This window comes from Neovison vison, chromosome 4 (assembly GCF_020171115.1).
Source record: "Neovison vison isolate M4711 chromosome 4, ASM_NN_V1, whole genome shotgun sequence".
NCBI classification, from domain to species: domain Eukaryota; kingdom Metazoa; phylum Chordata; class Mammalia; order Carnivora; family Mustelidae; genus Neogale; species Neogale vison.
In genome coordinates, this window is record NC_058094.1 from 177,750,414 (window position 1) to 177,778,003 (window position 27,590).

The 27,590-nt window shown below is 40.9% G+C and overlaps 1 protein-coding gene across 1 annotated transcript in view; it reads left to right on the forward strand.

The window, feature by feature from the left end:
- Nucleotides 1-818: 818 nt before the first annotated feature.
- The window catches only part of DNAH11 (dynein axonemal heavy chain 11), a 324,415-nt gene continuing 297,643 nt past the window's right edge, over nucleotides 819-27,590 (forward strand). Inside the window, exons 1-6 of the mRNA XM_044246194.1 lie at nucleotides 819-1,157; nucleotides 2,769-2,912; nucleotides 10,595-10,791; nucleotides 11,415-11,613; nucleotides 12,552-12,651; nucleotides 22,892-23,103. Coding sequence (XP_044102129.1) covers nucleotides 819-1,157; nucleotides 2,769-2,912; nucleotides 10,595-10,791; nucleotides 11,415-11,613; nucleotides 12,552-12,651; nucleotides 22,892-23,103 — 1,191 coding nt within the window. The remainder of the gene's footprint in view (nucleotides 1,158-2,768; nucleotides 2,913-10,594; nucleotides 10,792-11,414; nucleotides 11,614-12,551; nucleotides 12,652-22,891; nucleotides 23,104-27,590) is intronic.

Genomic DNA, 27,590 nt, shown 5'->3' on the forward strand with positions numbered 1-27,590 from the left:
AGAGCGCTATGCATTTTCTTATTGGGCGTATTAACATTCTAGTAAGTGGCCAGTGAGGATCAGATTCAAGACTTCTAATACCTAGCTCTTGTATTTCCACAACTAGGAAAGTTGATTGCCGGGTTAGCTCTTTCCTGGTAATATTGGGACAACCTCCAGCAAGGGGAATAAAAGCCTGCAGCGCGGGGCCTGAATCCCTGTTCCACTTTCCAACCTCGTTAAGCAGCTACTGTGTGACTCAGTTTCCTTGCCCACAGAACAAACTGACCAGTCGGAGCCCTGACTTTTTAAGGATTATATAAGGATTATATGAAATAATCAAGGTGAAGGATTTACTATGGAGCTCGGCACGAGACGGCATTGCTTAAACCATGATCAATCAGTGCTGGGCATTTACTTTCGCTGGCTAGGAGCTACACCAAAACATCCCGTAGGCCCAGCAGGGAGAGCGCAGAAGCGGCGGCCCACCCAGCGGCTCGGAACCGTGGCCCTCGCTCCCTCCGAGTTCAGAGCCCAGAGCCCGAAGGCCCCACCCCCGGCGCTGACTCCGCCCCCAGCGGCTGGGGCGGGGACGCCGTCTCCCGGGAAACGGGACGCGCAGCTCTACTCCAGCCCGCGCCTCCGCTCGCCCTGCGAGCCAACACCCTCCAGCCAAGTAGCCCGAGGTCCGGGCGAGGGACACGCTGCTTGCAATCTCCCGAGGAGGTGGGCGCCTCTCGCGACGCGTGTGGGAGTAGAGAGGAGTCCTCGCCCACCCCAGGCTGGGCAGGGGCGAGCGCAGGCAGCCGACCGGTCCCACATCCTCTCGGACGCGCGGGATGGCAGCCGGGGAGGCGCGCGGCTTCCCAGAAGGTCCTGCCCTTCGCCTAACCCCGGGCGCTGACCTGGAGGTGGCGGGCTTGATAGACCTGGAGGAGGAAGAGGAGGATGAGGAGGCGGCGGCCGCCAGAAGAGCGCTGAGTTTTGCCCGAGACTCGCGGGTGCGCTTTCTCGGCGGCTGCCTGCAGCTGATGCTGGGGCTCCCGGCGGAGAAGTGGAGCCAGTATTTGGAGAGCGAGGACCACCGGCAGGTGCTGGGGGAGTTTCTGGAGAGCCCTAGTCCCGCGGGCCTTGTGTTCAGCGTCGCCGCCGCCGGGCGGCTCGCGGTCTCCTGGGAGGTAAGGGACGACGGGCAGAGGGACCGGGTCTCGCCGTCGGCTCTGCATAGCGGGGACTGGCCAGTCGCGCCTCCATGGGCTCCCGTGGAGCACGCACTCGGGCGCTTTAAAAAACTTTCTTTTGGGACGCCTGGGTGGCGCAGTTGGTTGGACGACTGCCTTCGGCTCAGGGCGTGATCCTGGAGTCCCGGGATCGAGTCCCACATCGGGCTCCCAGCTCCATGGGGAGTCTGCTTTGCTCTCTGACCTTCTCCTCGCTCATGCTGTCTCTCACTGTCTCTCTCTCAAATAAATAAATAAAATCTTAAAAAAAAAAAAAAAAAAAACTTTCTTTTGAGCTCTTGCTATGGATTCTGCAAAATCCCTCCCCCGCCGCCCCCACGTGCACCCACTCTGCAGTTAAGCATTAAGCAGCTGTAGTTTAGTTTTCTGGAAGGTCGGCTTGTTCGACCGACCGGGAAAAGCTGTCTGGGCCTTAGGCGAAAGGTGGGTTCTTGGTTCCGCATAGCTACCGTTTCAGTCGTTCTTGGGTCTGGGGACTTGTCTTGAAAAAACGTTTCGCAGAGCCTGAATGATTTGTCCTGTGCTCAGTCTGACTGCTTGTCAAGTTTCATCTCAAGTAAAATACTTCGTTCTTAAAAAAGGAGTGCCCGCGCAATCAGCGCTCACCCAACCGTGGAGGGGGACAATCCCTTCTTTCTTTCCAACTTTTCCCCTTTTTCTTTTCTCTTTTTCTTTCCTTTTTAAAATTAAAAAATTACTGCTCCACTTGAAGAGCTTGAAGATTAAGGTATCACAGCGTGCATTTTTTTTAAAGTGGGAAAAGTTTGGAACAAAATTTACAGTCTTCAGTCTTGTACAGTGCCTCAGTGGAATGCTGTAGAAGTGTTTTTTGTTGCTGTTGTTGTTGTTCTATTTTTGTTTTGTTTTTGTTATCAGCAGTAAAGGTGGTCACTTTAATAGTTGGGAAATGGAATCCCAGTGGAGAAAGAGACTAACAGGAGTTTGCCTTTTGAGTGTTGAAATTTTTTGTTCTACTTTCACAGTTATAAATAAAAATTTGTCAAACAAGGAGGTAGGACACTTAACTCCAGTATTCCCCAAGTTAAATGACAATATCTGAAGAAATAACTCAGTAGTTGGGGAAATGATAGAATATCTTCATTAAACATTTTATCTTGAGAATAGAAGTAAATATTAACTTCCTGTGCCTGGTCTTCATTTCAGGTTAGCTTATTTCCAAACAACAACAAAAAAATTATAAAAAGGAATAAACCTTTGCTGAGATAGAAAACTTCTAAATTTTCATTATATTTGTTTTTAATTAGGAGATGTTATGGGATGTAATGATCTTGGCTAAATGGCTTGCCCTTTAAAGATGATATTTCCACACCAATAATGCCATAAAATTAGCATTATAAAAGAACAAAAGTGTATACATTTTGTAGAAAGGGGGAAGAGCAGCAGAACTACTTTATGTATAAAGATAGGCTAGATGCCAGGTTTTTTCTTTTTCTAGCAATCCAGCTTCAAGTAAGATACAGCGAATCCTGTTTGTTAATGTGGAAACTGTACTGTGAACTTAAACTAATCATCTTGCTCTTGTTTCAGATTCCAAGAGATGCAAAACATAAACTTGTCTATATTACCAAGAAGATTACCAAAAATATTGGAGTACCTGATTTTTCTCAAACGGTTCTATTTGGAGAGTTAACTGCCTCACCATTTGGACATGTAACTGCTTTCCTAGATGAGGTACTAGGCTATCTTTAATATCTGAATCTTTAATTTATCTCTGTGATGCTTGGAATTATTCAGAAAAACTCTGGCTATTAAAAAAATGTAGAAGCCAGTAATCTTTTTAGCGAGATAGTTGGAATATGATAACAGACTCTTTCTGAAATGAGATGATACTGGTGCTAATATTCAATGGACAGTAATTTGTAGGATTATCCTTTTTGTTTCTAAATAATGGAAGTAAAAAGCAGCTTAAATTGAATAACCTTTTGTAATTAGCTCTAGTTTTAAATTCCACATTGAATGAAGACAAACTGACTCTTTGTAAATGAGTATTACAAGTTTTTCAGATTTCCCTTAGTTTCTGTGTCACTCGGGTTAGATAAAGGGGAAAAGGCAATGGAAACAAAGTTTTTGAAATGATTGCTTTAAAATTCCTCTTTCTCTCCCCTTAGAGAAGAGCTCTCTAAACCCAGGTTACTTAAACTTTTAAGGTAGGATGTTTTAAGGTAGGGTTTTTAAAGGTTCTTTTTTTTTTTTAAGACTTTTCAAGGTTTTTAAAGTGGGGTTTAATGTGGGATCTGGGGGATTTTATTAAAGGCAGTCTGCTCTAGGAGGTCTGGCGGGGGGGACCGATCTTCTTCCTGTCTAACCTTATACTTTTGGTGGTTGTTCAAAGACCAGCTTTGAGGAAAGATGTACCAAATGACCAGGTTCTCTAGAACTAGAGTAGTGCTTCTTAAACTTTGCTGAACATTAGAATCACCTGGGGAACTTTCTAATCTACCCTTGCCCTGTCATTCCTAATACCAATAAATGAGAATGGAGTCGGAACCTGGTGGGAATTGAAGATCCCCAGGTGATTCTAATGTGCCCAAACTTCGGGAAACACTAGATTATATATCAGAGCTCCATGATCAGTTCAGACCTGCCAAGGCCAATGCTTAAGGTAGGAATAATTACTAGCATATTTATCAGGATTTGCCAGTCTCCCTGTTGCATGCCTCTTCTGCTTCCCGAGCGTTGCTCTCTTGGGACCATCCAAGGTCTCACTCCCAACTTCGGTATCCTGCCTCAGTTTCCCTCTCCTCCTATTGAATTGACTTGCTTTTAGATGATTTCAGGGAGATGCTAAGAGAGTTTTTAATCCCCCAAGCTTCCGGGGCACTTTCTGGTCTGCAGCAGGAGCTCAAGAAATTTTTATTGAACTGAACTTGATGAAAGAATTTCACATGACATGTGAATGGATTTTGGTCATTTGAACCCAAATTGCCATCCACTGGGGCTTGGAAGGGCAAGGTTGCACTCTTCGTTGGAGTTTTTCACTACCATCAGTGTCTCGCAACAGAAGATACACAGCTCTCTCAAGTTCCTCTTTCTTACCTTTTTCTGGATTTGTATTAGTACCAGGATCTGCATTCTGCTCTGGAAAACGTTAAATGGAAGAGCATATGCCATCAACAAGTATGTTTATTGTAGGTATAAAGCATTCAGAACCTCAGAGTTTAAGTGGTTTAGAAGATTGATGTAATTATGCTTGAGAATCTGAGTATTAGGGGAAAAAGAAAGTGAGAATGCACTTATGAAGTCACTTGGGTTTGTTTATGAATAAGTTTTAAATTCGGTATGAACAAAGCAGTAAGGCATGACATTATGTTAGGTTAACAGCATTTACAAGGAGGGCCTGTGGTGGCTCAGTAGGCTGAAAATCTGACTCTTGATTTCAACGAATTTCAGCTTGGGTTGTGATCTCAGGGTCGAGGGTTGGAGCCCTGTGTCAGGCTCTGTGCTCAGCAGGGAGTCTGCTTGAGATGCGCTCTCTACCTCTGCCCCTCCATGGGCACGCTCACTCTCTTTAAAATAGTTTTTAAAAGGATTTTTATGAGGATTGTCTTTGCTTAGTATTCAGTATAGCTCACAAAACTGGCTGATTGACAGTGGTTTATGCTGGGCAAGGTACTCCCAAACTTCTCTTTCTAGCTGAGAGCTCTTTCCCAAATTTCAAACTTGGAGATCCACTTGTTTTCCTGAAATTCATGCTTGTTGGATAATAAACATCCCAAACCTACTATCCAACGTTGAACTCATCTTCCCCAACCTGCATTACTTATGGTTAACTCCAGAACAGTGGATGTGAACTCTATCCTTGCAGTTGCTCAAGCCAGAAGACCTCAGAGTCAACCCTGACTCCTTTCTTTGTATCCATTCAACCATGAAATCATGTAAGTTCTACCTTCAAAATACCTTCAGAATCCACCTTCGTACTCTCCTCCACTTCTATGATTCTGGACTGGTTCACCTTGGTCTCTCAATAGTCTCATAATGGAGGTCTCTGCTTTTGCATGTTTTCCATCTAGAACCTCTTCCCAATAGAGCTGCTGGAGGGATTCTGTTGAAGGATGAGTCAGAACATATCACTTTTCTGCTCAGACCCTGGGTCCCCTTTGACTCCCTGTCATGTTCTCTGTGGATCAGAGCTCTCAGTATTAGCTAGACAGTTGTTACCAGTCTAGAATCTCAGGACCTTCTTCAGAACTCCTGAATCAGGATCATCAGGTCATTCTTTGCCTTACTATGGAATGAAAACCCTAGTCCAGAATCTGTGGTCTGACCTCTCCCTGACTTTTTTGCTATTACTTATCTTAGGTACATTGTCATTCCTGCTGTTTCTTTATCTTCCCCAGAATTCACACAGTGAGCACCTTTATGTCCTTCACGTCTTTCTGCTCAAATATGCCTTTTCATAAAGCCACCCTTTGGAGGGCAGGAACCTTTGCAGGGTGTAAATTAGAGGTAGCAAATGAGGCACTCAGTTCAAGAGTGAAATTTACAGGTGGGCAAGGAGGAAAAACAAGAACCCAGTAATCAAGATGTTTAGTGTAGCATGTTAAAAAAATTTTAAAAATCAATACTTTAAATAAAAACTGGATAGTTCAAAGTGCCATACTAGATCATATTGGAGCCTGGAGCAAAAATAAGTCAGTAATATCGATTGCTGTCTTTATTTTGAAATGTCAATAATTTGTTCCTCATTACTTTCTTTGCATTAATTTTGATTTAAAAATGCGTTAAGGGGTGCCCTTTTGGCTCAGTCAGATAAGAGTTGACTCTTGGTTTTATCTCAGGTTATAATCTTAGGGGGTCATAAGATTTAGTCTAGTGTTCGTCTCCATAGTCAAAAGGGAGTGGGCTTGAGATCCTTTCGCTCTGTCTCCCCCTACCCCATCTCTACACTCACGTGTGAGACTGTACACTCATTTGTTCTCTCTCTCAAAGCCTAAAAAAAGCAAAACAAACTTAAAATATTACTCGTCTCCATTCCTGAATTTTTTGGTACCCTTAGATATTCAGCTCCAATAATATCCAATAGATAATAATATCCAATAGATATTCAGCTCCATGAAGGCCTCACTTGCCTTACCCTAGCCCTTGCTCTGAGTCTTTGTTTGGCTCCCAGTTGTGGCCCAGACACCTAAGACCTTGCCTGACACACGGTAGGAGCTCAGTACTTGTTCAGCGAATCAAAGTCAGTTAAGGGCTACTTGACATGCTGTTCCCGTAAGAGACAAAACACTGAGGCATCAAGGTATTCCTTTAGAGAAGAAGCACTTGGTGTATGATCTCTGATAGTCCATTTTAATCTTTCTGGACATGTGAAAAGGACACTTGGGGAATTTCATGCTAATCTTGGTTAATAACCTATATTTACTGAAGACCTACTTAGGGCTGGTGACAGGACAGACGTGGCAACTAGTTTGGACCCTCAGGAAGTATGCAGTCTGTTCAGGGAGGTAGACTGCTGGGTTTGCCCTGGGAGGCCACAGTGGTCATGTTGTGGGAGCCTAGGGGCGCATGCCACACCTGGAGGGCTGGCAGGGGTGTGCGGACTCTGGAACAGGATGATCATAGATCTCACTTCACCTGGGATGCTTTGGGTTTCCACCTGTTACAGATCAGTTAATGTCTGTTAATAATTTTCCTCTCAACGTACCACAGCTGTATGGTGAATTACTTGGTCCCCACAGTGTGGAAGGACAAGGAGGAGAGAGCTAGGTGGAGGAGGAAGGGCATTCTGAGCGGAGGGAGAAACAGTGTGAAGGCACAGAGGTGAGGAAATGAAGGTTGATTTTTTATTTTTATTTTTTTATTTTTTTTTAAAGATTTTATTTATTTGACATGCAGAGAAAGATCACAAGTAGGCAGAGAGGCAGGCAGAGAGAAAGAGAGAGAGAGAGAGAGAGAGAGAGAGAGAAGCAGGCTCCCCGCTGAGCAGAGAGCCTGATGAGGGACTGGATCCCAGGACCCTGAGATCATAACCTGAGCCCAAGGCAGAGGCTTAACCCACTGAGCCACCCACACGCCCAAAGGTTGATTTTTTAAAAAGGAATGGATTATTGTAACTGGACGGGGGAACCAGAGCCAGAAGGTGGTGAGAAACAAAGCTGGAGAAGCTGATTAGAAAAAACCAAACGGACAAAAAGACAAAAACAGCCGTGTATTTCTTTGCTGGTAGTTGCCAGCAAAGACAAAGGCCAAGCCCATACTCATGTGTTGATTGGAAGATGGTTGTGGTAATGCACATTCTGGGAAGGTTTTTATTAGGGCAGCCTTAATTAGGAAGTTGTGGAGTCAAATGGAATGTCAGTGGTCCTTCATGCCTTTCATTCCAAGCTAATCAACTTCTAACTTTCTGATTTGTACATTAACGATAACCACACTACATGCAAGGACTAGGAACTGGTGATTCTGTTGAATGAAGGAGAGACTGATACAGTGATTGCTTTGGAAGGTACTGAGGGAGATTTCTGGTGTTTGACTTCTTTAATGGGATAGAATAAGGAAGGAATGGACCAAGTGTTTGAACTGTAGGTAGGGAAAGTCATTTGTGCCTTCATATTTGTTTTTTCCTCTTTTAAATGATACTCTCACTTATAGTCAATGGTGAGCAGTTTTTGGAGTTTGATTCCACTCCACAGAGTAATGGGAATTGATGCTGAGGTTCTCGGGGCCTCCCAGACTTCTGTCTCCAGCCTGGCTCTCTCCTAAACTCCAAGCTCAGATGTCCACCTTCCTTGTGGATGTGGCCACTTAGTGTGTAATGTCTCAGATCTAACCTGTCCCAAGTTGAACTCCCAGTCTGCTCAACATCATTACGTGTTGCCATACAGTGTGGTTTGTAGCTGTATTATATTTAGCAAAACTATTTAAAATGTCATGTAGCTCTTTATTATATTGACCCAAATCCTTAAGGAAATAATAATTGTGAATTATCCTCATTATTCATTTGGCTTCAAGCCCAAATGGAAATATGATTTGGTTTTTGAGGTTAGTGTCTAGGTCCCATCCTTGGGCATTCCAATTTAAGAAGTCTGGGAGACTATGGTGAGTGCTGTGAAATGTGTAAGCCTGATGATTCACAGACCTGTACCCCTGGGGCAAAGAATACATTATATGTTAATTTAAAAAAAAAAAGTAAAGAGGGGGAAAAAAAGAGTCTGGGAGAAGTCCTGTCTCCTGAAAGTACTGCCCAGGTGACAGTCTCTGTTGACTTAAGAGCCATTATGAAAAGAAAATCCCCAGTTAAAAAAGGATTAAAGAAGGAGGGACACCTGAGTGGCTCAGTCAGTTGGGTTCTTGACTCTGGATTTCAGCTCAGGTGGTGGTTTCCAAATTGTTGGGTTGAACCTGGATTGGGCTCTGCAGGCATAATGGAGTCTTCCTATCCCACTAGCTCTGCTTCTCCCTCCACTTGTGTTCTCTCTCTCTCAAATGAATAAAATAAAATCTTAAAAAAGATCAAAGAAGGTAAGTAGAGAAAACCATCACTAGGCCCTATAGTTCTTTAATTAGGTACACATTGTACACCTATTGAATATGTAAACAATCAAATTATTTTAGTTTTCAGGAAAAGCTTGGAATTTTTCCTCTACACCCCAAAAAGTAGGCCAAAAAAACTTCCCAATGGAAACAAAATAAAACCCCCAACTAATTGAATTACTCTGTATATAGTTTAATAAGACGTACTGTAATTAAATAGCACATCCCAGGTCTATTTGTTTTAAACGAGGTTTATAGTGATGCTCTAGCTCTTTGACTAATCGCTCTGCAAAGCACATGGCTCAGAATTTCACAGTTTTATCTGTAGTGTGTTGCAGAAATACTTTAAAAGAAGCTGGCTTTGTCATAGAATCATAAGTGGAGTGGAAGTTTGAAACCGTACCCAGTAAATTAGCTATGCTGAATAACCAGAATTTTCCTCACGCCTGATGTTCAGAAATAGTTGTTGAAATCTGGGATTTACTCGAGAAAGAAGTTTTCCAATAGGTCAGTGCATGTTCCACCCAACAAGCTTTGACCCTTCAGTGTGATTTCCAAAACTCTTCATGAACAACTCTGTCTTTCCTGAAGCTAATTCTGGGCAGGCCAGACTGGCAGTTTTCCAGAAGCATTCTACTTCTGGAGTCCTGAATGATTTTTACAGATCAGTGTGTTTATCCTGTGTTTCTACTTCGCATCCTGAATATGCCACAAATCATGGCAGTTCTTGGAGCAAAGGACCTAACCCACTGAGCCATTGCAAGCAGAGACTGTTTCTTACTCTGCTCTTCTAGCTTGACGCGTAGAAGGCGCTAAGCAGGAAAACGTAATAATGTGATTTGGAAAGACTTGTTTCAACACCGTTAGAAAACAAAAGTGATTGTATTGTCAAAATAGACTTTGAAAAGGGGGAGTAATTATATTCTGAGCGTTTTAGCTAATGGAAATTTTATGGTATAATGCTGGTACACCTGGCGGATTATCAGAAAAATGAAAAGTGTTGGAAATTAGTTGATACTAGAAAGGAGTGGGAAAGCAGAAAGAGGCTAGAAACTTCATTCACCCAACAAGATTCTTATTAACATATGCTAGGCACTGGGAACACAAACACGGTTTTTGAAGGCTTTCACATGCTTGGTATCCCATACGTGATGCTTCCATTTCAGTGGTAGAGGGCATTCCAACAAAGGGCCATATGATTAACAAACATTTTTTTTTTTTTTTAAGGTTTAAGATTTTTAAAAATTTTTAAGATTTTATTTATTTATTTGACAGATCACAAGTAGGCAGAGAGGCAGGCAGGGTGGCCGGGGAAGCGGGGTCCCTGCCGAGTAGAGAGGGCGATGTGGGACTCGATCCCAGAACCCTGAGATCATGACCTGAGCCGAAGGCAGAGGTTTTAACCCACTGAACCACCCAGGCACCCCATAAACATGTTTTTGACTATGAAATTGAATGCACTGGTGTGCTCCCAGGGGTTGAGAAGATTTATTCACTTTTGCCTCGATGTGATTCAAAAAGATTTTTTTTTCATTTATTTACCTGCCAATATGCTTGGTTTGCTTGAAGAAAGTTGTTTGCCTGCCCGACGTGACTGTGCTTGGTTTATGCAGTGTTTGAGTTACTGGGAACCTCCTCGAATGCTTGATGAATGGGTTAATGAGCCAACAGGCCGCGTCGTATTTCCACTTTGAAAGATTTTATCTAATTGATGAAGTCTCAATGGAATACTGATGGTGTCCTGTCTTTGTAAATTTGATATCCAAGGAAGGTATTGAACAAATAGAGTGGTTTTGTGGCTGATTTTGTGTGATAAGAAAATCTTTGAAGGAGTATGTTGTCTGTAAATTAACCTCTTTTTGAAAATGTTTCTCTTTCTGTAGATTTTAGTGCCCATTCTTTCTAATAGGAACAACCATAAATCCTGGTCCTGTTTCATTTCACAAGACATGGAACGCCATGTAGAAGTCATGAAAAGTAAAATGCATGTTTTTCGGGGCAAAATGCTGAGAAGAACTCTTCTACCAATTCCCACGATAGCAGGGAAAATGGACCTGGATCGGAAATACTCTGAGACCAAGTATATAATGATATGATATACATAGGTTGTTAAAATGGAGATCCCACATACCCGATTAATATAATTTCCCCAGAAAACTATTAGTAAGATAATTATTAGAACTATATAATTTTTTAAAGTTGTGCAGAACACCTATTACTTACAAAGTATCCTTCTTGGGCTCTTGTGTGGCTCAGTCAGTTAAGTGACTGCCTTCGGCTCAGGTCATGATCCCAGAGTCCCGAGATCGAGTCACACATTGGGCTCCCAGCCACGGGGAGTCTGCTTCTCCCTCTGACCTTCTCCCATTTCATACTCTCTCTCTCAAATGGATGAATAAAATCTTAAAAAACAAACAAACAAAAAAATCCCACAAAGTATCCTTCTTACAAGCCCAAAAAGCAAGCTGTAACAAATGCAAGATGTCAGCCAACTTCTTTGGGCAGTAATGGTGTGAGCATATGATCATTTGGTATACAGTGTTGATGCCACAATTAAAATTGAGGCTATAAAAATAAAAGATCTGATTCTGAAATACTTAAATTTGGAAAGCTAGTTCATGTTAAAAGTACTGCTACCATCCGAGTCCTCCCTTCCTTTGGGCGAGGTAATTGGTTTTTGAATTATTCTGTTGATCATTTCAGTGTTGGTACACTAGACATAAATGAAAGGATGCTACTCCATGCGATTGAGACTGTGGTTATTAAATGGTCACATCAAATCCAAGAGATTGTAGAAAAAGATTTTGTGCAGCCTTTGCTGAGTGGTCTTCACTCGAATCCTCAAACTGAACTGGATTTCTGGATGATGAGGAGAGAGAATCTGTCATGCGTTTATGATCAAGTAAGTAGACAGTTCCTCCACATTAGCCAGGTCCATTGTAGAATCTGGTTTCTGGAACACTGTTTTTTAATCACTTTAACAGTTTAACATACTGTCTTTGACCTAATAGTCTGTTCTCATTCCGAAGTTCTGTATCATTTAAAAATGAACGTGATGGGGGCTCTTGGGTGGCTTAGTTGGTTAAGTCATCCTACTCCTGATTTCTGCTCAAGTCATCACCTCTGGGCTGTGGACGGAGCCCCACCTCAGGCTTGAAGCTGGGCATGGAGGCTGCTGGGGATTTCCTCCCTCCTCTCTCTCTGCGTCTTACCCTCAACTTGTGTGTGTGTTTTCTCTCTCTATTAAAAAAGAAAAAAGTAAAAATGAATGAGGATTAAAAGTAATTTTGCCTTTTGAGACTATTTTGACAACTTTTGATAATTGGAAACACTGTGGCATAGAGAGTGGTTCCCCCAGGGAAATGTTGAAGATGGTAAAATTTAATTAATCTAGTTGATTGAATTGATTTAAGAAGGAGTGGAGTGTTGCTTGGTGGAGAGATGCGGCTTTGGAAGAGCTAACTTTGCTTCCTCTGGTGTTTGCCTGACATAGTACTTAATTTAATGTTCGGAAAACTAAGACATTCATTTGCATGTTCACATGTCTCTCAGATTTTCTGAAACATAGCGAGAGATTTTATATGGAAAATTTAACATTTTACACACGAAGTGTAAATTGACACACTTTTTGAAAACTCAAGAGTTATAAATGTAAAATAAAATTCAAGCTTAAGGAAGAAATGCTGTTAAAAATTATTTTCAACCTGAAACCAGATACGTCTTTGCGTATGAAATGCTGTGTGTATCGTGCATGATTGGAATAGAACTTAAGTATTTCATTACCAAATGCATCTATTTAGACATTATTACAGCTTCTGCTTCATTTTCTTTTTCTATTAGCTTCAAACTCCTGTTGTCCTCAACATGGTTAGGATCCTGGAAATTAAACAGAGCAGCTATTTTCCAACTTTGAAGGACATTTTCACGACTGTGAAAAATGGTAAGACTCTTATTTTTTGGTCTGGTGTTGGTGTCCCACTTTATCTTACCCCACCTGCTGCTGGCCCAGCCTCATCTACCCTTTGCCATTAGCATGTGCATGAGGTAATGGCCCTTGGCTCTTCTAAGGACAAATTCATCTTCATCGGTACTTCGTTCTCCAGTGATATTAAACTACTTTTAGGATAGATTGTAGGCACCTAGCAAACGGGCTCCAGATGGACGTTCTAATCAGAATGTGTGGGAGCAAGGCCTTTGCAGGGGGTGAATGGAAGCCCAACATGGGCGTTTCTTAGTCAGTGTGGGGCTACGCTTAGTCTAGTAATTCTCTGATAGAGTCTCTGGTACTTGGCATCCACCACACACTTAATTCAAAAGAGCTCAAATTCTTCATTGAAGTTTCTGTGAGGATTAAACAGAGAGGACAGTCTGTTTGCCGAATTTTGAACAAGTGCATGCACATGGTGAAAAACCAGAAGTTTCAATGAAAAGTCTCCTTGTCCCCTCACTGTCCAGTGTTAGCTCCACCCAGGGGTGACAGCCATCTTGTTTCTTGACTTCTCTTCATGTTTCTTGAGGCATATTTAAGCGAAAAGGAAAACACATGACTGAAGTTTTTAATGTTGCAAATGGAAGATAATTAGAAGATAATAGCTTTTTTGGTTTCTAACATTAGAAAATGACTACTTAATTTTTAAAAATTTATTAATTATTTTTATTAACATATAATGTATTATTTGCCCCAGGAGTACAGGTCTGTGAATCGTCAGGCTTACACATTTCACAGCACTCACCATAGCACATACCCTCCCCAGTGTCCATAACCCAACCACCCTATACCTACTCCCCCACCCCCCAGCAACCCTCAGTTTGTTTTGTGAGATTAAGAGTGTCTTATGGTTTGTCTTCCTCCCATCTTATTTTTTCCTTCCCTTCCACACCAAAGCCCCCACCCTGCCTCTCAAATTCCTCGTATCAGGGAGATCATATGATCATTGTCTTTCTCTGATTGACTTATTTCGCCCAGCATAATACCCTCTACTTCCATCCATGTTGTTGCAAATGGCAAGATTTCATTTCTTTTGATGGTTGCATACTGTTAAACTGTATATATATACCACATCTTCCTTATCCATTCATCTGTTGATGGACATTCAGGTTCTTTCCACAGTTTGGCTCTTGTGGACATTGCTGCTATAAACATTCGGGTGCACATGTGCCTTCGGATCACTACATTTGTATCTTTACGATAAATACCTAGTAGTGCGATTACTGGGTCATAGGGTAGCTCTGCTTTCAACTTTTTGAGGAACCTCCATGCTGTTTTCCAGAGTGGCTGCACCAGCTTGCATTCCCACCAACAGTGTAGGAGGGTTCCCATTTCTACACATCCTTGCCAGCATCTGTTGTTTCCTGACTTGTTAATTTTAGCCATTCTGACTGGTGTGAGGTGGTTTGTCATTGTGGTTTTGATTTGTATTTTCCTGAGGCCAAGTGATAGGGAGCGCTTTTTCATATGTCTGTTGGCCATCTGGATGTCTTCTTTGCAGAAATGTCTGTTCATGTCCTCTGCCCATTTTTTGATTGGATTATTTGTTCTTTGGGTGTTGAGTTTGATAAGTACTTTATAGATTTTGGATATTAACCCTTTATCTGATATGTCGTTTGCAAATATATTCTCCCATTCTGTCAGTTGTCTTTTGGTTTTGTTGACTGTTTCTTTTGCTGTACAAAAGCTTTTGATCTTGATGAAGTCCCAGTAGTTCATTTTTGCCCTTGCTTCCCTTGCCTTTGGCGATGTTCCTAGGAAGAAGTTGCTGCAGCTGAGGTTGAAGAGGTTGCTGCCTGTGTTCTCCTCAAGGATTTTGATGGATTCCTGTCTCTCATTGAGGTCTTTCATCCATTTTGAGTCTATTTTGTGTGTGGTGTAAGGAAATGGTCCAGTTTCATTCTTCTGTATGTGGCTGTCCAATTTTCCCAACACTATTTGTTGAGGAGACTGTTTTTTTTTTTTCCATTGGACATTCTTTCCTGCTTTGTTGAAGATTAGTTGACCATGGAGTTGAGGGTCTATTTCTGGGCTCTCTATTCTGTTCCATTGATCTGTGTGTCTGTTTTTGTGCCAGTATCATACTGTCTTGATGATGACAGCTTTGTAGTAGAGCTTGAAGTCTACAATTGTGATGCCACCAACTTTGGCTTTCTTTTTCAACATTCCTCTGGCCATTAGGGTTTTGTCTGGTTCCATGTAAATTTTAGGATTATTTGTTCCATTTCTTTGAAAAAAATGGATGGTACTTTGATAGGGATTGCATTAAATGTGTAGATTGCTATAGGTAGCATAGACATTTTCACAATATTTGTTCTTCCAATCCATGAATATGCAATGTTTTTCCATTTCTTTTTGTCTTCCTCAATTTCTTTCATGAGTACTTTATTGCTTTCTGAGTACAGTTTCTTTGCCTCTTTGGTTAGGTTGATTCCTAGGTATCTTGTGGTTTTGGGTGCAGTTGTAAATGGGATCAACTTCTTAATTTCTCTTCTTTCTTGCTGTTGGTGTATAAAAATGCAGCTGATTTCTGTGTGTTGATTTTTATATCTTGACACTTTACTGAATTCCTGTATGAGTTCTAGCAGTCTTGGAGTGGGGTCTTTTGGGTTTTTCACATAAAATATTATATCATCTGTAAAGAGTGAGAGTTTGACTCCTTCTTTGCTGATTTGGATGCGTTTTATTTCTTTTTGTTGTCTGATTGCCGAGGCTAGGACTTCTAGTACTATGTTGAATGGCAGTGGTCATAGTGGGCATTCCTGCTGTGTTCCTGACCTTAGGGGAAAAGCTCTCAGTTTTTTCCCCATTGAGAATGATATTTGCATTTGCTGTGGATTTTTCATAGATGGCTTTGATGATATTGAGATATGTACTCTCTATCCCTACACTTGAAAAGTTTTGATCAAGAAAGGATGCTGTGCTTTGTCAAATGCTTTTTCAGCATCTATTGAGAGTATCATATGGTTCTTGTTCTTTCTTTTATTAATGTATCACATTGATTGATTTGTGGATGTTGAACCAACCTTGCAGCCCAGGAATAAATCCCACTTGGTCATGGTGAATAATCCTTTTAATGTACTGTTGGATTCTATTGGCTAGTATTTTGGTGAGAATTTTTGCTTCTGTCTTCATCAAGGATATTGGTTTGTAATTTTCCTTTTTGATGGGGTCTTTGTCTGTTTTTGGGATCAAGGTAATGCTGGCCTCATAAAACGAGTTTGGAAGTTTCCCTTCCATTTCTAATTTTTGGAACAGTTTCAGGAGAATAGGTACTAATTCTTCTTGAAATGTTTGGTAGAATTCCCCTGGGAAGTGATCTGGCCCTGCGCTCTTGTTTGGTGGGAGATTTTTGATGACTGCTTCAATCTCCTTACTGGTTATGGGTCTGTTCAGATTTTCTATTTCTTCCCGGTTCAGTTTTGGTATTTTATACCAAAAAGTATCTAGGAAAACATCCATTTCTTCTAGATTGTCAAATTTGCTGGCAAATAGTTGCTCATAATATGTTCTTATAATTGTTTGTATTTCTTTGGCATTGGTTGTGCTCTCCTCTTTCATTCATGATTTTATTTGGGTCCTTTCTCTTTTCTTTTTGATAAGTCTGGCCAGAGATTTATCAATCTTACCAATTCTTTCAATGAACCAGCTCCCAGTTTCATTGATCTATTCTACTGTTCTTTTGGTTTCTGTTTCATTGATTTCTTCTCTGATCTTTATTATTTCTCTTCCCTTGCTGGGTTTAGGCTTTCTTTGCTGTTCTTTCTCTAGCTTCTTTAGGCATAGGGTTAGGTTGTGTACTTGAGACCTTTCTTGTTTCTTGAGAAAGGCTTATATCACTATATACTTTACTTTCAGGACCGCCTTTGTTATGTCCCACAGATTTAGAACAGTTGTGTTTTCATTTTCATTTGTTTCCACGACTTTTTTTTTCAGTTATTTTTTAATTACCTGGTTAACCCATTCGTTCTTGAGTAGGATGCTCTTTGGCCTCCATGTATTTGACCTCTTTCCAACTTTCCTCTTGTGATTGAGTTCTAGCTTCAAAGAATTTGTGATCTGAAAATATGCAGGGAATGATTGCAGTCTTTTGTACCAGTTGAGACCTGATTTATGACTGAGGATATGATCTATTCTGGAGAATGTTCCATGTGCACTAGAGAAGAATATGTGTTCTGTTCCTTTGGGATGGAATGTTCTGAATATATCTGTGATGTCCATCTGGTCCAGTGTGTCATTTAAGGCCTTTATTTCCTTGTTGATCTTTTGCTTGGATGATCTGTCCATTTCAGTGAGGGGGTTGTTGAAGTTCCCTACTAATATTGTATTATTGTTGATGTGTTTCTTTGATTTTGTCATTAATTGGTTTATATAGTTGGCTGCTCCCATGTTGGGGCATAGATATTTAAAATAGTTAGATCTTTTTGTTGGACAGACACTTTAAATATGATATAGTGTCCTTCCTCATCTCTTATTATAGTCTTTGACTTAAAATGTAATTGATCTGATATAAGGATTGCCACCCCATCTTTCTTGGGATGTCCATTAGCATTGGAAATTGTTTTGCACCCCCTCATTTTAAATAAGGTGTCTGGAGGTGTCTTTGGGTCTAAATTAGTTTCTTATAGACAGTATATTGATGGGTCTTTTTTTTTTTAATCCATTCTGATACTCTGTGTCTTTTGATTGGGCATTTAGCCCATTTATTTTCAGGGTAATTGTTGAAAGATATGAATTTAATGCCATTGTATTTTCTGTAAGGTGATTGCTACTGTATATTGTCTCTGTTCCTTTCTGGTCTACTACTTTTAGGCTCTCTCTTTGCTTAGAGGACCCCTTTTATATTTCCTGTAGGGCTGGTTTGGTGTTTGCAAATTCTTTTAATTTTTGTTTGCCCTGGAAGCTTTTTATCTCTCCTTCTATTTTCAATGATAGCCTAGCTGGATATAGTATTCTTGGATGCATATTTTTCTCATTTATTGCTCTGAATATATCATGCCAGTTCTTTCTGTCCTACCAGGTCTCTGTGGATAAGTCTGCTGCCAATCTAATATTTTTACCATTGTATGTTACAGACTTCTTGTCCCAGGCTGCCTTCAAGATTTTCTCTTTGTCAGTAAAACTTGTAAGTTGTACTATTAGATGATGGGGTGTGGACCTATTTTTATTGATTTTGAGGTGGGTTCTCTGTGCCTCCTGGATTTTGATGCTTGTTCCCTCTGCCATATTGGGGAAATTCTCTCCAGTAATTCTCTCCAATATACCTTCTGTCCCCCTCTCTCCTTCTTCTTCTGGAAGCCCAATTACTCTAATATTGTTTCATCTTATGGTATCACTTACCTCTCGAATTCTTCCCTTGTTGTCCAGTAGTTGTTTGTCTCTCTTTTTGTCAGTTTCTTTATTCTCTGTCATTTGGTCTTCTATATCACTAATTCTTTCCTCTGCCTCATTTATCCTAACAGTAAGAGCCTCCATTTTTTATTGCGCCTCATTAATAGGTTTTTTGGATTTCAACTTGGTTAGATTTTAATTCTTTTATTTCTCCAGAAAGGGTTCCTCAAATATCTTCCATGCCTTTCTCAAGCCCAGCCAGCATCCTGAGAATTGTCATTCTGAACTCTAGTTCTGATATATTACCAATGTCCATATTGATTAGGTTCCTAGCCATTAGTACTGTGTCTTGTTCTTTTTTTGTGTGGTGAGTTTTTCTGCCTTGTCATTTTATCCAGATAAGAATATATAAACAAGAGAATAAAATACTGAAAGACCCAGAAAAGTGTATGCTAACCAAATCAGAAGAGACCCAAAACTGGGGGGAGAAGATAGGGGAAAAAAGGAAATAGATATAAAAAAGTTAAAAATTAAAATATATATGTATATATATATTTTAGACTGGTGAATAGAACAGAGCCACCCACTTGATTTTGGATATATTCTGGTCTCTTAGAAGAAACCACCTCCCAACATTTAAAAGAAAAACTTATATATATACACAAAAATAAGGGTAAACACGATGAAGGGATGGAATATGTCTAAAGATGAAAATTAAGAAAAAATTCTTAAAAAGGAATTGATAGGATAAGTTGGTTGAAAAAAGAAAAAATAAGAGGAGAGAATGTGCTCAGGCTGGAGACTAGGACAAAGGCATGTGCTAGATTTAGGGTATATTTTGATCTAGTAGAAGAAATTGTATTCCAAAATTTTAGAGAAAAAACTATACACAAAAAATAAGGTTAAATACCAATGAAGGGGTAAAATATGACTATAACAATGAAGGTTTAGAAGGATTTTTTTAAAAAGATTTTTATTTATTTATTTGATAGACAGAGATCACAAGTAGGCAGAGAGGCAGGCAGAGAGAGGGGGAAGCAGGCTCCCGGCCGAGCAGAGAGCCTGATGTGGGGCTCGATCCCAGGACCCTGAGATCATGACCTGAGCTGAAGGCAGAGGCTTAAACCACTGAGCCACCCAGGCGCCCCATAGAAGGATTTTTTTAGAAAGGTATTGTTATGATAAACTAGTTAAACGTTAGAAGAGGAAAGAGGAAAAGTTAAAAAAATAGAATAAGGAAAAAATAAAATTAGAAAAAACATTTATCCAAGACTAAAGGACCATGACTAAAATCCATGAATTCTATGCGTTGCTTTCCCCTAGCTCTGGAGTTCTGCTCTTCTTCTTGATTGGTGAGCTTGATCTTGGCTGGATGTGTTTGCTGATCTTTTGGGGAAGGGGTTTTTTGCAGTGAGTATCAAATATCTTTGCCTGAGATGGAATTGCACCACTCTTGCCTGGGGCCAGGCTAAGTAATCTGCTCAGGTTTGCTCTTAGGAGCTTTCCATAATACAGCTTGAGAGGATGGGAATGAAGATGGTGGCCTCCCAATCTCCAGCCCATAGAAGCTGAGAGCTCAGGGCCCCACTCTTCAGTGTGCCCTCAAAGCAAAACAGTCAATACCTCCCACCTCCCTGGTCTCTGGCTGTGCTCCATGCTCACCCGGCCTATGACTAAGCATTTCTGTCTCTGGTGCATGGCCCATTTGGAGTCCTCAAACCCAGCACATTCCTGCCACGTGCTCCCATGCTGCTCCTTCCAGGGGAGGGAGGTGAGTCTCTCCGGATCTGCCACTTATGGAGTCCCTGCTCAAAGAGCACTGGCTCAACTGTGCCTTGGATCACTGTTTAATGTAAACCTTAGCTAATAGCCCACTCCTCAGCCCCATCTCTGCAGCTGGCTTCCTTTCTTGGATACCTGGGAGCTCTACCACACTCAGACACCTTGGTCTTTCTGTGACCCCATAGTACCTGAGACCACACTGTCCCCGTGAGATCTCCACCCCTGCTTAGCCTCTGGAGTGATGTCCCTCAGTGGAGCAGACTTCTAAAAGTTCTGATTTTGTGCTCTGCTGCTCCACCACTTGCTGGAGAATGGCCCCTCCTGCCTCAGTCTATCTTCCTGTTGTTTTAGATTCACTTCTCCACCCATCCTACCTTTCAGAAGGTGGTCGATTTTCTGTTCCTAGAATTGCTGCTCTTCTTCTATCTCTTTTTTAGTTTGTAGGTGTTCAGAATGGTTTGATAACTATCTAGCTGGACTCCTGGGACCTGATGTCATTTCAGGCTGCTACTCCTCCGCCATCTTGATTTTCCTAGCGGCTCTTTAATTTCTTCCTATATAATATATGTAAGTTAGGACATACTTAAAATACACTTCAGAGTTAGATGATCTCTTCAGGGTTTTCCCCAAGAGCTCTCTTGGGAAGAGGATCATGAGGGGGAATATTTGGGTTTGAAGGTCTGTCAGATCAGAATTCCTGTCCCATCTCCACTTAGTACATCTTAAATTTGCTGAGCCTCCGGTTTTCATCAGCCAAATTGGCATATTAACACCTTCCCTGCAGAATTGTTCTGAGGATTAGAGCAATATTTCTCAACCTTGTCATTTTTTTTTATTCTTTTCATGGTTTATCACCATTGACATTTTGGACAGGATGATTGTTGGTTGTGGGGAGCTGCCCTGTGCTTTGTTGGATGTTATGTGGCATCCATGGCCTCCACCCCTCCCACCCCCCCCCCCCACCCCATTGCATCTGTGACCATCAAAAATGTCACCAGACATTGCCAAATGAGCCCTGGGAGCAAAACCTTTCTTGGCCAAGAACCTTTGGATTAAAGATAAATTATACAGGGTACATAGTACTAGGCACACAGTGACATATCTTCAGTGAGCCAAAAGTGCTCAAATTTTTTTCTGTCTTGGTATAAGAGGAAAATTTTCTATGGATAAAGATTCTGCAGGAACAAATTCCTAGGGGTACTCAGGGCCTTAGGAGCACATGGATTTTGAGATTCAGACATAAACTGTTTCAGTAGAACAAGTGGCCTGAAGCCATTGTCGGTTAGATATGCAAGACCCCTTCTCAAGGACGTCCTTGAGGCCTTGTGAAATCACCAGATGTGCATATTGTACTTGAAAGGCACTTATCAGATATGATTATTTAATTTTGAAATTAACATTGATTAAAAACACTAATTTGAAAGCATGAGTACAACTGGGGAAGAAAACAGTTCTTGGATGCTCTCTTTCTTCCGAGGTCTTTATTGTTTAGGTGGACAGAAAAATGGGTTATTGTTAAGTGGAGTAATAGGAGTGGTGCATTCCTGACCCTGACAGCTCAAAAAAGTTGGCAGGTTTGTGTTGCTTTGTTTTTTGCCCCTGACTGGAATCTTTCTTGTCTTATTTTCTGGGGTTATCTCAGGATAACCCCAGAAAATAAGAATTTATTTAATTCCCTACCTTCATAAATAAAGCCTGCTTTCAGTTAATCAGAGGTATTTGTAGTCTCAGAAGCAAAATCCAGTTGGTTGGAGATCTATTCAGGGTACATTAAAATGACTAGTTTTTTGTTTTTGTTTTTGTTTTAGTGAGCAGTTTGGGTGAGGGGTGGAGGGGAGGGGCGAGGGAGGGAGGGAGAGATTCTCCAGCAGGCTTGCTGCCTAGCACAAAGTCTGACTCAGGGTTTGATCTCACAACCCTGAAATCATGACCTGAGCAGAAATCATGATAGGTGCTTAACCAACTGAGGTACCGAGATGCCTGGTTTTTTTTGTTTGTTTGTTTGTTTTGTTTTTTTAAGTGCTTTTTTAAAAAAAATTTTATTTATTTGACAGAGAGAGAGAGATCACAGGTAAGCAGAGTGGCAGGCATAGAGAGAGAGAGAGAGAGAAGGGAAGCAGACTCCCTGCCGAGCAGAGAGCCCGATGCAGGGCTCGATCCGAGGACCCTGAGATCATGACCTAAGCTAAAGGCAGAGGCTTAAACCACTGAGCCACCCAGGCGCCCCATGAGATGTCTGGTTTTTCTGTTTTGTTTTGTTTTTGAAATAAACTCTGCACCTAGTGTGGGGTTTGCACTGCTCATCCTGAGATTGAGTTGCATGCTTTACGAACGGAGTCAGCCAGGAATCCCTGAAATTACTAATTTTAATCAAGAGAAAATTTGGATTACATTAAGCAGTAATTATTTTCTTCATGTATATCACGTTTTGGGGAAATATTCCTTATTCATCCTGCTTAATGATTTTTAAGATGGAGATAAAATTCATTTCACATAAAAATAACCATTTTGAATGTAGTGTTGAATGACACTTACTACATTCACAATGTCCTACAGCCTTCACCTCTCTCTAGTTCCAAATTATTTTTTTACCACCTATATAGGACAATTTTAGTAGTTACATTTTTGAATAATATAAAATTCCACAGTCATTGCCCGAGTTACTCTCATAGGACACTGGGATGAGATACTGAAATTGTCTTGATACCAAGTACCTAAGAGGAATTAACATTGCAGTGATGAGCTTGTAACCCCAACCATAAAGTGACGACAACTTTGCAGACCTGTTTTATTTCTGTAGTTTTGTGCAGTTGGGTAAATATCCTTAGATCTTAAAGGTGTATTTTCCCAGTGAGTGTTGTGTCATGCTTTCCTTGGGCTCTGTAGCTAACGACACCAGGGCTTGCTTGGATGGCTGCTACATGCAGACTGTATATAAGTCTTCCAAATCCATAGTGGCTCAGTTGTGGGGTCCCTATTTAAGTATAGCCATGTTCTTTAGCATTGTTTGCTTGAACTTGTTAAGTGAATTTAGAAAAAGAGAATGCAGCCCATTGATGGTGGTTTTTGTTCCTCTTAGCGCTCCTGGAAGCCCAAGATGTGGAGCTTTACCTGAGACCCCTGAGAAGACATGTTCGGTGTCTCCAGGAGACAGAATTCCCTCAGATCCGTGTGCTCATCGCCCCGTTATTTCATACCACCTGCCTCATCTGGAGTCATTCCAAGTTTTATAATACTCCTGCTCGGATTATAGTCCTATTGCAAGAGTTTTGTAATCTCTTCATTAACCAGGTATGTGGTATTAAAAAAAAAAAAAAGGAAGAACCATCATTGCCATGTGGTAGGTTTTAATAAACCAATGACGAGCAAATAAATGTAGTCTTTAGTAAGAACACCATTTTCCTTTGTTTTTTCCAGAAAAGATCTTTATGGTAACAAAGACCAGGTGACTTTTTATTCTAAATGGCAGAAAAGCTCTGGAAATGCGTCCAGTGCATTCAAATGACAGTTTGTTACTGGATTGACTACTCTACCTTTCTTCAAAGAGATTGAAGGCAGCTTCTAATAAAAGGCAGATAGGTAGGGCCCCTCGGTGGCTCATGTGGCTAAACATCTGACTCTTGATTTTGGCTCTGGTCATGATCTCAGGGTTGTGGGATTGAGCCCTATTTCGGGCTCTAGCACTGGGCCTGGAGCCTGCTTAAGATTCTCCCTCTCCATCTGCCCCCCTCAACTCCCCCTTCTCAAAAAATTAAATAAGAAAAGTCAGATAGACATAGTCCTTTCTTCGCAGCTTTCTCTTTTGTTTCCACAGGAACACTAAATGATGGGAGACTTTTGGAAAATAAAGTAAGAGAACCTGGCTGAGAAAGAATGCTGAAAAGTAGTAATGAAATTTATTTAAAAAACTGATTTGGGGTGCCTGGATTGGTCAGTGGGTTGAGCCTCTGCCTTCTGCTCAGCTCATGATCTCAGGGTCCTAGAATCGAGCCCCATATTGGGCTCTCTACTCAGCAGGGAGCCTTCTTCCCCCTCTTTCTTTGTCTGCCTCTCTGCCTACTTATGATCTCTCTCCCTCTGTTAAATAAATAAATTAAATCTTCAAAAAAATTGATTCATAGTTGACCTTTAAAAATCTCTGGTTTATATTTGTTTCTCTCTTCTTCACTTGGAAAATGTTTTTAAAAAATTGCACTGCATCCTTAAATATTCTGTATGAATTTTAATTCTTCATGTGCCCATAAAATCAGAGAATATTATATAATTTGAGAGCTAAAAGATAGTTGGAGGGCACATAACCCCGTGGTTCTCCTTTGGGGCTGTGTCTGAGTCTGCTTGAGCTGCTGTAATGAAATACCATAGACCAGGGTGGCTTTATTTTCAGAAATGGTTTTCTCACAGTTTCAGAGTTGGGGACTCAGATCAAAGTGTCAGTATGGCTATGTTCTGTTGAGAGTTTTTTTTCCTGGCTTGCAGTCGCTGTGTTTTTCTCTGTGTCCTCACATGAGGTGGGGGTGGGAGAGCTCTTTTTCTCTTCTTACAAAGTCACAGCCCTATGACATGAGGGTCCTGCTCTTAGGACTCCATGTAACCATAATGATCTCCTAAAGACCCATTTCTACACAGTCACGTTGGTGAATAGGGCTTCAGCATATGAGCTTGGGAAGAGAGACTGTTCTTGCGGTAGCAAACTCCGTAAGCAGGAAGTATATCTGAACCACTAAGGAGTTCTTATAAAACAAATGCCAGAGAAGCAGGATCTGTGTCTGTATGGCTTGGACTGCGAGTTGTTAAGGTTGCTTTCCATGAGAAGTGGATTGCCTCCAGCTGCAATGGACAATCTGAAGGAGAAAAAAAACAGTATAAATTCATGTTACCTGGAAAGTTAAGAATGCAGTGGATTCTGGAACAGCTTGTTTCAGAGATCTCAGATGATGATTTCAAAGCTCGCTGCCATCCTCCATTTTGGTCACTTTATTTTGGACTTTATTCTCATCACTTGTTAAGTAAGATGGCTTTTAGTACTCTAGATATGTCCCCTTTTCACAGAGTAACTTCCCTGGAAAGGGTCTGTCCTTCTTGCTTAGTTCTGGTCCAGTGGGTTCTGATTCCATTCTGGGAGCAATCTTTGTGGCAGAGGAGATAGGCTACTTGGGACAGTTCTGGGTCACTTGCTTAGAGGAGGTTGGATGACTGTGATTGACCTAAATCTCGGCTCTAGACTAATGCCTCCCAGTGGTGTTGACGCTGTGACTCACATGGAAAATAAAAATGCTTTACTGTACAGTTGGGTGAGTTGGAGAGCATTTGGAACCCTGGAAGTGTGGTCGTAGACCAGGCGAACAGCTTGCAGCTTCTGCTGCCCCAGGCCCCAGAGCCTTGCTGTTATAAGCAATAGAGAGAACATGGTGGTAGGATGAACAGCAGTGGTTTGGGAACTGTATTTCAATCCAGTCTCTGATATTTGTTTAGACAAATTACCTGAGACTTGAAAAATGACATTATTTCCTGAATTACCCTGAGAATTTAGGGTGAAATCCAGATTAAAGAATGGGTTTCCTAACTTGTGAGATGGAGTTCAGTGGTGTGTGCGTGTGCGTGCATGTGTTTCTCTCTGATTTTAAAGAGGTGGAGAATATGGAGAGGGACTTTGGCCTCAGATCAACCTGAATTCAATTTTAATCGGAATACTTAAGGCAGAGTGAAATTGGTTCTTGAGAACTTAGTTTCCATATCTGTAAGTGAGGGTAATGTCCAGTTCATGGGCTGTTTTGAGGATCAAGAGGTAACCTAAATTGAGTGCCCCGTGTGACATTTTACAGGGGCTCAGTCAAAGCTAGTTCTAAGCTATTGACCTTCAAATTATTTGCAGCTATTGATGGGAGATAACAATGGATCAGTTCCTTGCTATATTCTCTCCTCTGGCTTTGTTCTATTTCTTTCTTTGTTGGTCAGCAAGTATGCTAGGTCCTAATGGCTTTGCATCTCCATGTTAAAGACCTTGATCCTTATTGAAAAGTCAGCAATGTATTCTCACAACTTCTGTTATACCCATTTTAAAGGATCCTCATCACATTTTGAGATTTACTAAAACTTAATGCTACAAAGCCCTGCTAATTTACCAACTCCAGAGGTGGTTATCTATTGCAGTAAGTAGCTTTTAGGAAGTCCTTTAAACCTGTGCTCCCTGGCCTCTAGTCTATGGCATGGCCGGTTTGCCAAGCTCCAAGCAAATAATGTAGCTCTCCTTGTTGCTTTGTGTTTCTGGCTCCTGTCCAAATGTTCTGATGACCTGATTTCCTTGATTCTCAAGTGGACTTGGTAGTGAATGTGCCCCAACATGTTACGAATCACAAATCAGTAATGAGCCAACTTTCATACCTGGGTCCCCTGTGTCCCCTGAAGAGCTGAATTCTCCCCAAGTCTTCCCCAGTGATCTGCTGTCTAGTTTATTTCTTATGTTAACAAGCAGTATATAGTGCCTTTTATTTGCGAGGAACTCTTCTAAGCCTTTACAAAAACTAAAAATGTAATTCCCTATCAATGCTGTGACATAGAGATGCTATTAGTAATTTGTTTTATAATTTTAAAAAATCCCTTGAACTCAAGAGAAGACAAATAGCTTTCCTAAGGTCACCCCATTTTTTAAAGTGGCACAGTTTCTTAGCCATTACACTAGGCCCCATATTTTAAAATAACAGCTTTGATTTTTAATAATAATGTAATATGTGGTATACTAATGATAATTGTAAAATATTTTCATTGCATACAATTTATAATAATAGAAATAGTCCTGCACATCGATCACCACAAAATTCAGCCTTTTTTATATTTCATATTCTCAAAACTTACTTGTATTTATGCATTTTATCACACATGTAATTATTTTTTTATTAGCTCCTTAAAAAATTATTTTATTGTTGGATATTTAGGCTGCTTCCAGTCTCCTCTGTTATACACAATATGCAGAAAATGACTTTATATGAGAGTCCCTTTTTCCTTAACTTGGGTCATCGGTTTAATATAAATTCCTGGTAATGATCAAAGGGTGCAATGTTTTCATGACCCTTGAATAATTTTTGATATTTACAAATTTTTTTAAACGTTGTATCAATTACATTGCTATTACCAATATGTAAAACATTTTATTATAATTCACCAGCTTTGAACATTACCTTTTTTTTTAAGATTTTATTTATTTGAGAGCAAGAATGAGTGAGCATGAGTAGGGTGAGGGGCAGAGGGAGAAGCAGACTCCCCTCTGAGCAGGGAGGACAATGTGGACTCCATCCCAGGAACCCAGATCATGACCTGAGCTGCAGGCAGATGCTTAACCAAGTGATCCACCCAGGCACCCTGAGCACTACAATTTTTTAAAAAATTGGGGCAATTTATTGGGTATATAGTGGTACCATCTTGTTTGATTTGTACCTTGCACAATTTTTTTTTTTTTAAGATTTTATTTATTTGGCAGACAGAGATCACAAGTAGGCAGAGAGGCAGGCAGAGAGAGAGAGAGGAGGAAGTAGGCTCCCCGCTGAGCAGAGAGCCCGATGTGGGACTCGATCCCAGGACCCTGAGATCATGACCTGAGCCGAAGGCAGAGGCTTTAACCCACTGAACCACCCAGGCACCCCAGTACCTTGCACAATTTATGTCATTACATATTTTGTGTTTTTTATAATTTCATAATGTAGCTTTCATGTACTTTGTATATACTTTGAATATACTTTGTATATACTTTGAATCTATTGACCTTTAAGTGTTTATGAAACATT